At 33.7% G+C, this 18,112-nt stretch overlaps 1 protein-coding gene across 2 annotated transcripts in view; it reads left to right on the top strand.

Moving 5' to 3' along the window:
* RPS6KA6 (ribosomal protein S6 kinase A6) overlaps window positions 1–18,112 on the top strand; it is a 182,682-nt gene that overhangs the window by 160,745 nt on the left and 3,825 nt on the right. For both annotated transcript variants that reach the window (XM_027053734.2, XM_053201420.1), the window contains one exon: window positions 16,087–16,227. In XM_027053734.2, the coding sequence (XP_026909535.1) occupies window positions 16,087–16,227 (141 nt within the window). The remainder of the gene's footprint in view (window positions 1–16,086; window positions 16,228–18,112) is intronic.

The following is an 18,112-nucleotide window of genomic DNA, read 5'->3' as shown; positions in this document are numbered from 1 at the left end:
TTACTGGAAGCATACTTAATAATACAGTGTTATATATATATATACATATATATATATGTATATATATATATATATTTAACATTACATATAAGAAAAATAGAATACATATTTTCTTCAAGTACACACAGAAGAATCCTAAGTAAATCACATAAAAAGAGACATAACAAATATTACAAATTTAAAAAGACCAAAATCATACCAAGTATATACTCTTACCACAGTGGTACAAAACTAAACATCAACAATCAAACAAAGCTGGAAAATCTGCAATGTAATTATTAAATATTAATATGTAAATATTAAACAACACACTACTGCACAAACAATGGGCCAAATAAGAATTCAATTGGCACCTCAAAATATGTCTCATAACAAAAGAAAAAGAAAACACAATATCCCAAAACCTGTGGGATGCAGCAAAAGAAGATGTTAGAGTAAAATTTATCCTATAAATGCTTGTTTTAAGAAAAAAAAAAGTTCAGGGCATCTGGGTGGCTTAGTCAGTTAAGTGTCTGACTTCGGCTCAGGTTGTGATCTCGCGGTCCGTGAGTTCTAGCCCGGTGTCAGGCTCTGTGCTGGCAGCTCAGAGCCTGGAGCCTGCTTCAGATTCTGTGTCTCCCTCTCTCTCTGACCCTCCCCCGTTCATGCTCTGTCTCTCTCTGTCTCAAAAATAAATAAACATTAAAAAAAATTAAAAAAAAAAAGAAAAAAAGGAAAAAAAAAAGTTCAACTTTGCCCAAGGACCAAACACCGTGCACTCCAGGCAAAGAGAGCCTCTGTTGATGACTAGTTTGAAGGATATAGCAGCTAAAACACAGCAGCAGAGTGCATCCACCACACACCAGAGACACTCCCTGAAGCACCAGGAACTGGACAGTATATCACCTCTGGAGGCAAGGGAAACAAAACAGAACCAAAAATCAACTATTGGGACCTCATGAAGATAAAATCCTTGTGCACTGCAAAGGAAACAATCAACAAAACTAAAAGGCAACCAATGGAATGGGAAAAGATATTTGCAAATGACATATTGGACAAAGGGCTATTATCCAAAATCTATAAAGAGTTCACCAAACTCCACACCCGAAGAACAAATAACCCAGTGAAGAAATGGGCAGAAAACATGAATAGACACTTCTCTAAAGAAGACATCCAGATGGTCAACAGGCACATGGAAAGATGCTGAACGTTGCTCCTCATCAAGGAAAAACAAATCAAAACCACATTCAGATATCACCTCACGCCAGAGTGGCTAAAATGAACAAATAAGGAGACTATGGATGCTGGAGAGGACTTGGAGAAACGGGAACCTTCTTGCACTGTTGGTGGGAATGCAAACTGCTGAGGCCACTCTGCAAAACAGTGTGGGGGTTGCTCTTTTTCTGCATGCTTGCTGACACTTGTTGTTTCTTGTGTTGTTAGTTTTAGTCATTCTGACAGGTTTGAAGTGGTAACTCATTATGGTTTTGATGTGCATTTCCCTGATGATGACCAAATTAGAATTTAAACCAAAGACTGTAACAGGAGATGAAGAAGGGCACCATATACTAATAAAAGGAACTATCCAACGAGAAAATCTGTTTTAAGTATCTATGCCCCTAACATGAAGCACTCAAACATATAAAACAATTAATAATAAACATAAAGGAACTCATTGATAATACACAATAAATGTAGCAGACTTTAACAGTACACATACATCAACGAACAGATCATGTAAGCAGAAAATCAGCAAGGAAACAATGGCTTTGAATGATACACTGGATGAGATGGACTTAACAGATATATTCAGAACATTCCACCCTAAAGCAGCAGAATACACATTCTCTTCAAGTGAACATAGAACATTCTCCAGAATACATCACATACTGTAAGGTCACAAATCAGGCCTCAGCAAACACAAAAAAGATTAAGATCATAGCATGCATATTTTCTGACCACAATGCTATGAACCTTGAAGTCAACCATGAGAAAATATTCAGAAAGACCACAAACACATAAAGGTTAAAAAACATGCTACTGAACAATGAATGGGTCAAGCAGGAAATTAAAGAAGAAATAAAAAATACATGGAAACAAATGAAAATGAAAACACAACAGTTTAAAACACTTCAGGTACAGCAAAGCCGTCATAAGAGGGAAGTATATAATAATACAGCTTATTTCAAAATGAAAGAAAAATCTAAAATAAACAACCTTACACCTAAAGGATCTCAAAAAAGAAAAACAAACCAAGCCTTAAGCCAGCAGAAGAAGGGAAAGAATAAAAATTAGTGCAGAAATAAATGATATAGAAACTAAAAACCAAAACAATAGAATAGATCAATGAAGCTAGGAGCTGGGTTTTTTTTTTAAAAAGTTAATAAAATTGATAACCCCCTAGCCAGACTTATAAAAAAATCACAGATGAGAGAGGATAAATAATAATGAACACCAGAGACATATAATTATAAGTAAAATATGAAAAATTATGCCAACAAATTGGACAACCTGGAAGACATGGATAAATACCTAGAAACATAAAATCTACCCAAACTGAAACGGAAAGAAATAGGAAACTTGAACAGACTTATAAACAGCAAAGAAATTTCATCAATAATAAAAAAATCTCCCAACAAACAAAATCCAGGGTAAGGTGGCATCACAGGTAAATTCTACCAAACATTTAAGGAAGAGGTAATACCCATTCTTCTCAAACTTACCCAAAAATTAGTAATGGAAGGAATATTTGCAAATTCATTCTATGAGATCAACATTATCCTGATACCAAAAACAGATAAACACTTCACTAAAAAAGAGAACTACAGACTAAAATCTGTGATGAACATAGATGCAGAAATTCTCAATAAAATACTAGCAAATTGAATCCCAACAGTACATTAAAATAATCATTCCCCACAATCAAATGGGATTTATTCCTGGGTTGCAAGTGGGGTTCAATATTGGAAAATCAATGTGAGATACCACATTAATAAAAGAAAGGATAAAAACCATATGATCCTTTCAATAGATGCAGAAAATGCATTTGACAAAGTACATTTTGCAAACCATAACATCCATTCATGATTAAAACCCTCAACAAATAGGGTTAGAGGGAACGTACCTCAACATGATTAAGGCCATACATGAAAGACCCACAGCTAATATCATCCTCAATTGGGAAAAACTGAAATGTGTTCCTCTACCTTTAGGAACAAGACAAGGATGTCCACCCTCACCACTGTTATTTAATATACTATTGGACATCCTAGCCACAGAAATCAGACAACAAGAAATACATGACATCCAAATAAGCAGGGAAGAAATCAAACATTCACTATTTACAGATGACATGATACTCTATATAGAAAACCAAAAACACTCCACCAAAAAATTACTAGAACAGATACACAAATTCATTAAAGTCACAGGATACAATATCAATGTACAGAAAACTGTTGCATATCTATATATCAATAATGAAGCAGCAGAATTAGATTCAAGGAATCAGTGCCATTTACAATTGCACCAAAGCCCATAATAGGAATAAACCTAACCAAGAGGTGAAAGATCTGTACTGTGAAAACTATAAAACACTAATGAAAGAAAGAGGACACAAAGAATTGAAAAAACATTTAATTCTTAAGGATTAGAAGAATAAATATTATTAAAATGTCTATACTACCCAAATCAATTTACACATTGAATACATTCCCTATCAAAATACCACCAGAATTTTTCACAGAGCTAGAAAACACAGCTCTAAAATTTGTATGGAGCCACAAAAGACCCCAAATAGCCAAAGCAGTCTTGAAAAAGTCATGCAAAGCTGGAGGAATCACAATTCCAAACATCAAGTTTTATTACAAAGTTGTAGTAATGAGGACAGTATAGTACTGGCATGAAAATAGACACATAGATCAATACAACAGAATAGAAAGCCCAGAAATGAGGCCACAACTCTATGGTCAATTAATCTTCAACAAAACAGGAAAGGATATCTAGTGTAAAAAAGGGCAGTCACTTCAACAAATTGTGTTGGGAAAACTGGACAGCAACATGCAGAAGAATGTTACTGGACCACTTTCTTACACCACACACAAAAATAAATTCAAAACGGATGAAAGTCCTAAATGTGAGACAAGAAACCATAAAAATCCTAGAAGAGAACTGAGGCAGTCACCTCTTTGACATCAGCCTTAGCAGCTTCTTACTAGGTGTGTCTCCAGAGGCAAGGGAAATGAAAGCAAAAATAAACTTTGGGGACTTGATCAAAATAAAAACCTTCTGTACAGTAAAGGAAACAATCAACAAAACTAAAAGGCATCCTGTGGAATGGAAGAAAATATTTTCAAATGACATATCTGATAAAGAGTATCCAAAATATATAAAGAACTTGTACAACTCAACACCCCAAAAACTAATAATCCAAGTAAAATATAGGCAGAAGACATGAATAGACATTTTTCCAAAGAGGGCATACAAATGACCAACAAGACACATGAAAAGGTGCTCAACATCACTGATCATCAAGGAAATACGAATAAAAACTACAATAAGATATAATCTTACACCAGTCATAATGACTAAAATCAACAATACAAGATACAACAGGTTGGTGAAGATGTAGATAAAGGGGAACCCTCTTGTACTGTTGATGGGAATGCAAACTGGTGTAGCAATGGTAGAAAACAATATGGAAGTTCCTCAAAAAAGCTAAAAATAGAACCACCCTAGGATCCAGCAATTTCACTACTAAGTATTTACCCAAGTACAAAAAATATTTATTTGAAGGGATACATACACCCCAATATTTATAGCAGCATTATCAACAATAGACAAATTACTTAAAGTTCCCAAATGTCCATGGACTGATGAATGGATAAAGACGCCATGGTATGCATGTATGTATGTATGTATGTATGTATGTATGTATGCTTAAGGACCTATGAAACATTTACAAAATAACATTAGTCTTATATAAATATTTATATATATGTATATATATTTACAATATATATATGTATTTTCAATATATATATATATATATATATAATTGCCATTTGCAATGACATGGATGGAGATAGAATATTATGCTTAGCAAAATAAAGAGTATACAAAAGAGAAATGCCATAAGATTTCACTCATAAATGGAATTTATGAAACAAAACAAACAAACATGGGGTGGGGGGGAGAGGCAAACCAAGAAATAGTTTCTTAACTATAAAGAACAAACTGATGGTTACCAGAGGGGAGGTGGTTGGGAGGATTGGGATAAATAGGTGATGGGGACTAAGGAGGGCACTTGGGATGAGCAATGGGTATTGTATGGACATGTTGAATCACTAAATTCTACACCTGAAACTAACATGCACTGTGTGTTAACTAACTGGAGTTTAAATAAAAACTTGGAGAAAAAAAAATTTTAAGTCCAATAAATAACTTAACATTATACCACAAGGAACTAGAAAAAGAAGAAACTTTGCTAAAATTAGTAGCAGAAAGAAATAACAAAGAAAAATCAGAAGTAAAATAGAGACCAAAATCAAATAAAGTAAAATAGAGCCCAGAATTCACAATAACATAACATTAAAAGTAAAGACCAATTTTTCCAAAAAAAGAAAAGAAAAGAAAGGAACGGAAAGGAAAGGAAAGGAAAGGAAAGGAAAGGAAAGGAAAGGAAAGGAAAGGGAAAAAAAAAGAAAACTGACAAAACTTTAACCACACTAAGGATAAAAGTGAGAAGATTCAAAAACCAAAATGAAAAATGGAAGAGAAAACAATACAACAGAGAACCACAGAAATACAAAGTGTGATAACAGATTATTGGTATCATAACTTTTGTAGCCTTGTGCCAAATTTTACTAGAAAAAGACTACAATGTCTAATCAAAGCTAAAAAGATACACTAGCAAATTCAGTAATTAAAATTGTACTCTTAGTCTTACTGTAGGGATTATTATTTGTTACCTGTTATCAAGGCAGTAAGTGTTCCTTAAGTATTTATGGGGTCTCCTGCATGGCTCAGTCGGTTGAGTATCCGACTTTGGCTCAGGTCATGATCTCACTCCCCATGACTTGAAGCCCTGCATCTGGCTCTGTGCTTGCAGCTCAGAGCCTGGAGCCTGCTTCAGATTCTGTGTCTCCCTCTCTCCCTGCCAGTCCCCCGCTCATGCTCTGTCTCTCTCTCTCTGTCAAAAATAAATAAACATTAAAAAAAAGTATTTATGGAACTCACTATTTATACTGAGGAAGTATAAATTGTAACATATATGACTGAATTAAAATGCTTATAGTATAATTAATAATAACTCTAATGGAATAAATGGTTTATCTCAGTCACATTATTAAAATTGAAATATAAATTTATGAATTATTAATCAATAGTTTCTAAACTTTAATGATTTGCCATCTGAGTACTGTAAGAAGAATAGGAAAATTGCCATTCTCTTGTATTCATGTACATTCAAAGAATTTGGAGTTTTGCTGGCATTTACTTAAAATGTATATTAAAAAAGTAAGAAACTTGAAGTCTAGGTTAGATTAAATTAATCATTTTTATTAGTAGTGGTTTTCTACCAGTTAAGTTATCTAACTAAATACTCATTGTGTAAGTGATCATTCTTACCATAGCTCAGTATCATTTTTTAAACTGGTTAACACTTTATACATCCACTTAGAAAAAGTGGAAAATTATTCATATACAATTGTGAACTGTGGCTGAACTCATTTGCCTCTTAGCTATCAAGAAAATTCAGTGGATTTTGCTCTTTCATTTGTCATCTTTTCTCCGCTTGTCATTCTGTCAAGGAGATCTTGCTACTCATTCATTTCCGAGGGAGGCTAAAAAGAAATAAGGTAAATTAAGTCATATTACAACTACTTCCATTTACTTAAAAGACAGTAGGAAAATATTGATACTTATGCTATAAAGCCATTTGATTGCATAAACAAATCAGCATTCTGTTCATACATTTCCTAGGAAAAAATACTTGTAATATTTTATCAGCATTTAGGATATTGCCATATTTACTATATTTTCATTTTCATTTCAGGGGAATCCACTTTGGTTATGCAAATCAGTCTGTTTATAAATTAAAAGTGACCATTTTGTATGCTTAAGAACCTGTGAAACATTTATAAAATTACATTAGTCCTATATAAGTTAGCTGATTTTTACCCCAGAAGTAATTATATCTTTTTTGCTTTAACTTGGTTGATCATATATGACAGTTTTCCTGGGATAGTTTTGGTTTATGCCTTTCACTCTCAAGTGACCTGATTTGGATAAACAAATTATATGGCCAACCTAGCTTTAACTCTCCTTAATGTCAGTTAAATTTTGTTGATGAATATATAATAAAACAGTATTGTTCCACTTCATTATTAAAAACTATTTTTTTCTGAAATAGGGATTTTGATGTTTTCCACAAATATTTATTTAATGCTATAAACATTGAAAAAGCAGCAACAGTTATATAAAGTTCAGGCATCAACATTGATTTTAATGAGGAAGAATGAGAAATAGTATAGTTATGAGCCAGGCTCTGGCGTACTGCCTGGATGCATCTCCTTACTTACCAGCTATGTTACACCTACTTTATGTTACCTTGGGAATTATGCTTAACCTCTTTCTGCCACAGTTTCCACCTCAGGGCTATTATGAAGGTTAATATGTGTGGCACATAGTAAGTAGTATGTGTAAGTATTAGCTGATATCATTAAGAATCTATATATCACTCTGACAATATATGTTTATCTTTGACCTTCCTATTAGCAACAAAGACCCCCATGAGTAAAATTTAAGGTGTGTATTTCAGTATTGTAGAGGATCATTTCCTAAATTCTTTTTCATTCTTTCAACATCGCTACCTGTACTTTTCAGTAGTCTCTGAGAATCCACAGGAAGATGCAAAAGGTGACATAGGTTTAATGAAGAGCAGAGAAGTGTTTTTTTTTTAAATGTTAGTATATATATATATATATATATATATATATATATATATATATATATGTTGAAACACTTTGGTAAGAACAGAGGGGCCTATTATTTTGGGGCTAAACCATTGATTGTTTTTTAACAACTTTACTGAGGTATAACTGATCAAGAAAACACATGTATTTCAAGTATATAATTTAATGCTATGATATATTGACACACCAATGAAATGATCACAAAAATCAAGATAATCAACATATCCATTACCCTAAGTTTCTTCATGTCCCTCTATAATATTTCCCTCCTGCTCCACATTCCCAACTCACTATCTCCACCCCTGATTCCCTGACAACCACTGACCTGCTGACACTACACATTATTTTCCACTTTCTAGAAATGTTTATAAATGGAATCATACAGTATATAAACTTTTTTAGGTCTCTTTCACTCATAATTATTTTAAGATTCATCAAACTTTTAGGAATGTATCAATAGTTTCTTTATATCACAAATAATATTCCATTGTATGGATACACTAAACTTTGTTTATATACTCACCTGCTAATGAAAATATGTGGTTTTGGCAGTTTAGAAATATTACCACTAAAACTGCACTCAGTATGTGTGTGCAACTGCTTATATGAATGTATAGCTTTCATATTTTTGTATAAACACACAGGAGTGGAATGATTGGGTATATACTTAAATTTTTTTATATTTAGCTTTTTAAGAATCCACCAAACTCTTTTGAAATGTCTATCCTTTTACATTCCCACTTAATATGATCATTCTTTTTAATTTTTTAGTATTCTTATTTTTATTAAAGTACTCAAATTTTTATTTTTATTTTTTTAGTATTCAATTTTCTTATTTATATATAACATAAGGTTTGCAATTTCAGTTATTTTTAAGGGTACATTTCCATGGCATTAATTACATTTATAGTGTTGTGCAACCATCACCGCTATTTCCCAGACTTTTTCCTCACCCCAAATACAAACTCTACACCTATTAATGACTCCTATTCCTCCCTTCTCTGGTAAGCTCAAATTTACTTTCTGCCTGTGCGAATTTGTATATTTTCAGTGCCTCGTATAAATGGAATCATATAATATTTGTCCTTTGTGTTGGGCCTTATTTCAGTTTCATCCATGTTGTAGCATGTATCATAACTTCATTCCTTTTTATGAATGAATAATACTTCATTGTATGGATATGCCGCATTTTATTTATCTATACATATATTGATGTACAGTTGGGTTATTTCCACTTTTCAACTGTTATGAATAATTCTACAATGGACATTGCATACAAGTATCTGAGTACCAGTTTTCAGTTATTATGGGTATATTTAACTTTTTGAAGAAATACCAAAATGTTTTCCACAGCAGCTGCATCATACTGCATTCCTACCCATAACATCAAATGTTCCAATTTTTTCTACATTCTTGACCAAACTTGCTATATTCTGTATTTTGTATTATAGCCATCCTACTAGGTGTGAAGTGGAGTGTCATGGTGGTTTTTATTCATATTTCTCTAATGATTAATGATGCTAAGCCCCTTTTCTTGTGTTGACTAGACAATTGTGTTTCTTCTTTGGAGAAATGTCAAGTTTTTTGCCCATTTTTCAATCAGATTGTTTGGTTGTTTTTGTTGTTGAGTTGTAGGAGTTCTTTATATATTCTTAATATTAATCCCTTATTAGGTGTAGGATTTGAAAATATTTTCTCCCATGGGTTGTCTTTTCACTTTCCTGATAAGGTGCATTAAGAATGTATTTTAGAGGCACCTGGGTGGCTCAGTTTGTTAAGTGTCTGACTTCAGTTCAGGTTATGGTCTCACAGTTCATGGGTTCGGCCCTGTGTAGGGCCTTGTGCTGACAGCTCAGAGCCTGGAGCCTGCTTTAGATTCTGTGTCTCCCTCCCTCTCTGACCCTCCACCTCTCACTCTCCATCTCTCTCTCAAAAACAAATAAGCATTAAAAAAATAATGTATTTTAGTATTTTATTATTATTTTTAATTTCAGGAATAGAATTTATTGATTCATCACTTACATATAATACCCAGTGCTCATGCCAACAAGTGCCCACCTTAATGCCCATCACCCATTTAGTGCACCCCCAACCAAATACCCCTCTAGCAACCCTTAGTTTGTTCTCTGTATTTAAGAATCTTGTGGTTTGCCTCCCTGTTTTTATCTTTTTTCTTCCCTTCCTGTATATTCATCTATTTTGTTTTTTTAAACTTTTTAAAATATTTATTTATTTTTGAGAGAGAGACTAAGTGCGAGCAGGGGAAGGGCTGAGAGAGAGAGACACAGAATCTGAAGCAAGCTCCAAGCTCTGAGCTGTCCACACAGAACCCAATGCAGGGCTCAAACTCACGAGAAATTAGATCATGACCTGAGCCAAAATCAGATGCTCAATTGACTGAACTACCCAGGGGCCCTGTTTTGTTTCTTAAATTCCACATATGAGTGAAATCATACGATACTTTCTTTCTCTGACTGACTTATATTGCTGAGCATAATACACTCTAGTTCCATCCACGTTGTTGCAAATGGCAAGATTTCATTATTTTTGATGGCTGAGTATTATTCCATTGTATATGTATGTATGTATGTGTGTATGTATGTATGTGTATGTGTGTTGTAAATATATATACTACATTTTTTTATCCATTTGTCAGTCAATGGACATTTGGGCTCTTTCCATAATTTGGCTGTTGTTGATAGCTCTGATATAAACATTGGGGTGCATGTGCCCTTCAAATATTTTATATTCTTTGGATAAATACCTAGTAGTGCAATTGCTGGGTCATAAGGTAGTTCTATTTTTAATTTTTTGAGGAACTCCATACTGCTTTCCAGAGTGACTACACCAGTTTGCATTGCCACCAGCAGTGCAAAAGTGTTCCTCTTTCTCTACATTCTCGACAACATCTGTTTTTTCCTGAGGTTTTAATTTTGTGTTTTCTATTCTGTTCCATGGATCTATGTGTCCGGTTTTGTTCCTATGCCATATAGTCCTGATCACTATAGCTTTGAAGTCCAGAATTGTGATGCCTCGAGGTTTGCTTTTTTTGTTTGTTTTGTTTTCAAGATTGCTTTGACTATTCAGGGTCTTTTGTGGTTCCATAAAAATTTTAGGATTGTTTGTTCTAGTTCTATGAAAATGCTGGTCCTGTTTGGATAGGGATCACAGTCAATGTGTAGATTGCTTTGGGTAACACAGACATTTTAACAATATTTGTTCTTCCAATCCATGAGCATGGGACATTTTCCCATTTCTATGTCTCATCTTCAATTTCTTTCCTAGGTGTTTTATAGTATTCAGAGTACAGATTTTTTACCTCTTTGATTAGGTTGATTCCTAGGTATCTTATGGGTTTTGGTGCAATTGTAAATGGGATTGATTCTTTTATTTCTCTTTCTGCTGCTTCATTATTGCTATATAGAAATGCAACAGATTTCTGTACATTGATTTTGTATCCATCGCTTTTACTGAATTTGTGTATCACTTCTAGCAAGATTTTGTTGAAGTCTTTTCGGTTTTCCCAATATAGTATCATGTCATACGCACATAATGAAAGTTTTACTTTTTCCTTGACTATTTGAATGCCTTTTATTTTGTTTTCTGATTGCTGTGGCTAGAACTTCCAGTATTATATTAAATGATACTGGTGAGGGGTGCCTGGGTGGCTCAGTCGGTTAAGCGTCTGACTTAGGTTCAGGTCATGACCTCACATTCATGTGTTTAAGCCCCGCATTGGGCTCTGTGTTGACAGCTAGTTCAGAGCCTAGAGTCTGTCTTCGGATTCTTTGTCTCCCTCTCTCTCTGTCCTCCCTCTACTCGTGCTCTCTCTCTCTCTCGCTCTCAAAAATAAATAAAAAACATAAAAAAATAAAAAGAAATAATAGTGGTGGGAGTGGATATCCCTGTTTTGCTCCTCACTGTAGAGAAACAATTTTCATTTTTTCCCTATTGAGGATGATATTAGCTGTGGGTTTTTCATATATGGCCTTTATCATGTTGAGGTATGTTCCCTCTAACCCTACTTTGTTGAGGGTTTTAATCATGAAATATATTGTACTTTGTCAAATGTTTTTTTTCTCATCTACTGAAATGATAATATCATTCTTATCCTTTCTTTTATTAATGTGGTGTATCACATTGATTGATTTGTGAATATTCAACCACCCTTACAACCCAGGGATAAATCCCACTCGATCATGGTGTATTTTCTTTTAAGTGCTGCTGAATTTAGTTACTTACTATTTTGTTGAGAAATTTTGCACCTATATTAATCAATGATACTGTCTTGTTTCCTTTTTTTTTTCTTATAGTATCTTTATAGGGGTTTAATACTGGGCAATACAGCCTTCATGAAATGAGTTTGAGAATATTCCTCTTCTTCAATTTTTGTAAGAGTTTTAGAAGGATAGGCATTAATTTTCTTCAAATATTTCATATATTCACGAGTGAAACTATCTGAGATTTTCTCTGTTACAAGATTTTTTATTAACTACTTCAGTCTCTTTACACATTATTATTGGTATTTTCAGGCTTTCTTTTTCTTCATTATTCAGTTTTGGTAAGATATGTGTATCTAGGAATTTATCTGTTTCCTTTAAATATTCCAGTTTGTTGGCATATAAATTTTCATAGTATTCTCATGATCCTTTTTATTTCTGTGGCATCATATGTAACGTCACCTTTTTTTAAATTTAATTTATTTGAGTTTTCTTTTTTATTTTTATTGATCTGGCTAACGGATTGTCAATTTTATTTATAATTTCAAAAAGCCAGCTCTTAGTTCTTGATCTTTTCTACTGTTTTTCTGGTCCCTATTCCATGTATTTCTGCTTTGATCTTTATTATATCCTTCCTTCTGCTCTGAGGCTTTGTTTTTCTTTTCTTTTCTTCTTTTTTTTCTAGTTCTTTGAGGTATAAGGTTGAGTTATTAAAGATCTTTTATTTTTCTTTTCTTTTTTTGAGATCTTTCTTTTTTCTTAGTGTAGGCATTCTTTTTTATAAACTTTCCTTTTAGACTTGCTTTTGCTGCATCTCATAAAGTTTTGGTGGTTTTTTAAAGTTTATTTATTTATTTTGAGAAAGACAGAGAGAGTGCAAGCAGGACAGAAGGAGAGAGAGAGAATCCCTAGCAGGTTCTGCATTGTCAGCACAGAGCCAAATGCAGGGCTCGAACTCATGAATGGTGAGATCACGACCTGAGCCAAAATCAAGAGTTGGATGCTTAACCAACTGAACCATCCAGGTGCCCCAATTGTGGTATGGTTTATTTACATTTTTATTTGTTTATATTTACCATTTGATTTTTTTTTGACTCATTGGTTGTTCAGGAGTTATATTGTCTTGTTATTCGATTTTTTTCTGACAAGAACTTCTGTTATTCTTATCATTTTTTCACTATATGTAACGTGTCTTTTTTTAATCTCTATTTGCTTTTAACATTCTCTCTGCCTTGGATTTTGAGATTTGGTTTGATGTCCTTGATATATATATATATATATATATATATATATATATATATATATATATCTTGTATTTGTACTTCATTGAACTTGTTGGGTCTGTAGGTTTATGGTTTCTGCCAAATTTGATAATTTTGGAAATATTATTCCCTCACATATTTTTCCTTCCTTTTCTTTACTTCAGGGATACCGGTTGCAATTGTGTATTATACTGCTTGACGTTTTCTCACAGATGCTCTGTTTCTCACAAGATGCTCTGTTCTTTTGCCTGTTTTACACTCTGTGTTTCTTTTTGATGGCATCTATTGTTGTGTCTTCCCCAATATTTTTACCTTCCATATCAAATTTTCTTTTAATCCCATTCATTTTATTTTTTGTCTCAAATTTTAGTTTTTTATCTCTAGAAATTTGATTTGTGGCTTTTTATATCTTCTCTGTCTCTAATTTTTAACATATGGAATGGAGTTATAATGACCATTTTAACATCCTTATCTGCTAATTCTGACATATGTATCAATTCTGGGTCATTTTTGATTGATTGGTTGGTTTCTTCTTATTATATGTTATTTTTAACATATAATGTTATGCCATTAACATATAATGTAATGCCTGACGATTTTTTATAAGAAGCCAAGCAATGTGAATTTTGCCTTACTGTGTGCTGGAAACTTTTGTATTCTTATACATATTCTTGAACTTTATTCTGGGGCACAATTAAGTTAGGTGAAACAATCTGATGCTTTGGACTCTCCCTTTTAAGATCTTTTTAGGGACATCTGGGTGGCTCAGTTGGTTAAGTAACTCACTTCGACTCAGGTCATCATCTCATGGTTCATGAGTTTGAGCCCGCGGGACTGTGCTGACAGCTCAGAGCCTGGAGCCTGCTTCAGATTCTGTGTCTCCCACTCTCTCTGCCCCTCCCCCACTCATGCTCTGTCTCTCTCTTCTTCAAAAATAAATAAACATTAAAAAATAAATAAATAAGATTTTTAGGCAGGATCAGAACAATGTTTAGAGATACACAGTACTCAGGCTGGTTAACTCCAGGTACTTCATGAATTGTGAGATGTTCCAGCCTGGCTTGTGGAAACAGGCAGTGTTTTTATGTCCATCCTCCATGAGTTCTGATTTCCTTCTAAACCTTTAAAATAGTTCTTTTCACAGTTGTAGGTTTATCAGTAATCTGCTGAATATTTGAGGAGACCTCTACAGGTCTCTGTAGTCTTTTCTCTGCTCCTCTCACCACTCTAGTAGTCAATCATGCTAATCTATCTGCCTTGGTCCCCCCGACTCTCAGTTTTGTCTCGTCAACTCAGAGAATCTGCCAGGTTCTGTCTGAGTTTCCTTTACCTACACAACAGTCTGAAAACTCTCAAGGTGGTAAGTTTGGGCAATCATAGGGCTTGTTTGATTTGTTCCCAGTCTGTTGGGAATCGCTTTCTTTTGTTGCCTAATATTTGATCTCTAGAAACTGTTGTTTGTTGTATTTTGTTAATGAATTTATTAACTTATTAATTAATTTGCTTATTTTTGTGTTGGGAGGGGTTATTGTTTCAAACAGGTGGATGAATCCAATCTCTGATAGTCTATTTTGGCCAGAGGTAGAAGTCCTTGGACTATGGAACTTTTATCATTTTTATGACTATCATTTAGGTGTGTTTTATTGAAGTAATTCACTGTTATTTTATTTTCTAAATTATTTTCCCATTCATTTTTTCATATTTGTCCTTTTTCCAATAGATTTTGATTGGTTGTTTTACTCTCTTATATACTTTTATTATTCTTCAAATTCTGATGTAACTACTTAGAGTCTTTAGTTTCACTACTTATGCTATGGATGACTGTTTCTATTTTATATGATGCTTGTTAAGGAGAGTTCACTTCTCCATTTCCTAAAAGATGTTTGATAAAGATAGCTTGTATTTAAAATTGTGTTTTACTATCAAGTTATAGTACATTTACAACTTGTTATTAACACAGAGGTAAACTATCAAGTTGTAGTAAATTTACAACTTCTTATAACAGAAATAAATAAGCATATTCACAGTTGCTCTGTGAGAAACTTAGGATATTCTGACCATTAAAGAGTGCTAGCCATCACCTGCTAGCCTTGAATTTATGTTTTGCTTTCTTTAGTATTTTACACATAAACCCCCAATTATTGGGAGTGTGTTAACAACATGGGGTTCTCCCTTCTATGTTGTACATTTCTACACTATATAAAAGTATAGAAATTTCTATATAAAAGTATACCTTTATACTTTGGGGCCCAGCTTACCAGCAAAGATCAATAGCTCTTTTCTCCTCTTGACCATTTCACACATTCTAGAATAACTCCTGCTACTTTATATTTTCTTCCTCTCCTACTAACCACATTCCAGTTCCACAGATTTGGTGTCCTCTGATTTAGAAATGACAAATAATGGTTTACCATATATCAAAAAATCTGTTTGAAGATCTGACAGTTATCTGTGCAGAGTATAGGTTAGTTTTTCCTGTATATAGGTCAATTAAAACTGATCACAAAGCTGCTGGTGCTTTTATATTTTAAGAAAATATGAAATAATACATTTTACTAAAACTTTTACTGCTATACAGTTTCACATATGTGTGTATGTGTGTGTGTGTGTGTGTATATATATATGTATATATTTTTTTTCATTTTAATATAGGATTTACTCTCCCATATGCTACATATGGACCCACATCAGCGGTACACTACAGAACAAGTATTAAAACACTCATGGATAACCCACAGAGATCAGTTGCTGAATGATCAGCCAAATAGATATGATGCATCACATGTCATTAAGGTAAAACAAACATTTTTTATGCATCTTCTAAATGTTTGATAAAGCTATTGCGTGCCATTTACTGATAACACATATAATTACCTTAAATATCTTTATTTTTAAAAATGTATTTATAGGTTCTTTGTTTTTGTTTTAAATAACAACTGTGGATTCTTGTTAATCTTCTTTACCTATTGCCTTTAAGATGATAAATAAAAATTCCTTAATTGTATTTAACTTTCTCTTTAGACACTGGGGCTAAGAGTATACTAAATGTAGGTTTTATATGTAAAGAAAATATTGCTATTGGTTCCTAAATAACCGTGGTTGCAAATTCCCATATTTATAGACATTGAATCTAGATGGAAAATTTAGTGTTTCATTCATTCATCTGTTGATGAACACTTAGATTGTTTCTATGTCTTGGCTATTGTGAATAATGCTGCACTGAACATGGGAGAACAAAGATCTCTTTGAGGATAAATATTGTGGTGGACAAATATCCAGTGGAATACTATTCAGCTTTAAAAATTAGATCCTGTCATTTGCAACAACACGGATGAACCTGGAAGACATGCTAAATGAAATAGGACAGACACAGAAATAAATCTCTCTTATAGGTGGAATCTAAACCAGTTAAATATATAAAAGCAGAGAGTAGAAAGGTTGTTACCAGGGGCAGGGAAGAGGGTAGAATGGGGAGATGTTGGTCAAAATACAAAGTTGCAGTTATGTAGGATGAATAAGTCTAGATATCTAATGTACAGCATGATGACTATAGTTAATAATACTGTATTAAATATTGGATGGGTGCCTGGGTGGCTCAGTTGGTTAAGTGTTAGACTTTGGCTCAGGTCATGGTTTGTGAGTTCAAGCCCCACATCAGGCTCTGTGCTGACACCTCAGAGCCTGGAGACTACTTCAGATTCTGTCTCCCTCTCTCTCTCTCTCTGCCACTCCCCTGTTCTCTCTCTCTCTCTCTCTTTTTTAAAAATACACAAATATTAAAAATTTTTAAAAAGGGGCGCCTGGGTGGCTCAGTCGGTTAACCGTCCGACTTCAGCTCAGGTCACAATCTCGCAGTCCATGAGTTCGAGTCCCGCGTCAAGCTCTGGGCTGATGGCTCAGAGCCTGGAGCCTGCTTCCGATTCTGTGTCTCCCTCTCTCTCTGCCCCTCCCCCGTTCATGCTCTCTCTGTCTCAAAAATAAATAGATGTTAAAAAAATTGAAAAAAATTTGTTAAATATTGGAAATGAAATTTGCTAAGAGTAGATTTCACATGCTTTCATCAAAACAATATGATAACTATGTGATTTGTTCATTAGCTTGACTATAGTAATCATTGTACTATGTATATGCACATCAAAATGTGTTCCATGTCTTAAATATATACAACTTATATTAAAAACAAAATTCTTGTTCCTTCTATCCCAACTTTCTTGAGGGTTTTTATTAAGAAAGATGCTGAATTTTGTCAAATGCTTTTTCTGCATCGATTGACAGGATCATATGGTTCTTATCTTTTATTAATGTGATGTATCACATTGATTGATTTGTGAATGTTGAACCAGCCCTGCAGCCCAGGAATGAATCCCACTTGATCATGGTGAATAATTCTTTTTATATGCTGTTGAATTCGATTTATTAGAATCTTATTGAGACTTTTGCATCCATATTGATCAGGGATATTGGCCTATAATTCTCTTTTTTTTACTGGGTCTCTGTCTGGTTTAAGAATCAAAATAATGCTGGCTTCATAGAAAGTCGGGATAGAAGGAACATACTTAAACATCATAAAAACCATTTATGAAAACCCACAGCTAATATCATTCTCAATGGGGAAAAAGTGACAGCTTTCTCCCTGAGATCAGGAACACGACAAGGATGTCCACTCTCACCGCTATTG

This window comes from Acinonyx jubatus, chromosome X (genome assembly GCF_027475565.1).
Source record: "Acinonyx jubatus isolate Ajub_Pintada_27869175 chromosome X, VMU_Ajub_asm_v1.0, whole genome shotgun sequence".
In the NCBI taxonomy this organism is placed as follows: Eukaryota; Metazoa; Chordata; class Mammalia; order Carnivora; family Felidae; genus Acinonyx; species Acinonyx jubatus.
This window is presented reverse-complemented; position numbering and strand designations above follow the sequence as displayed.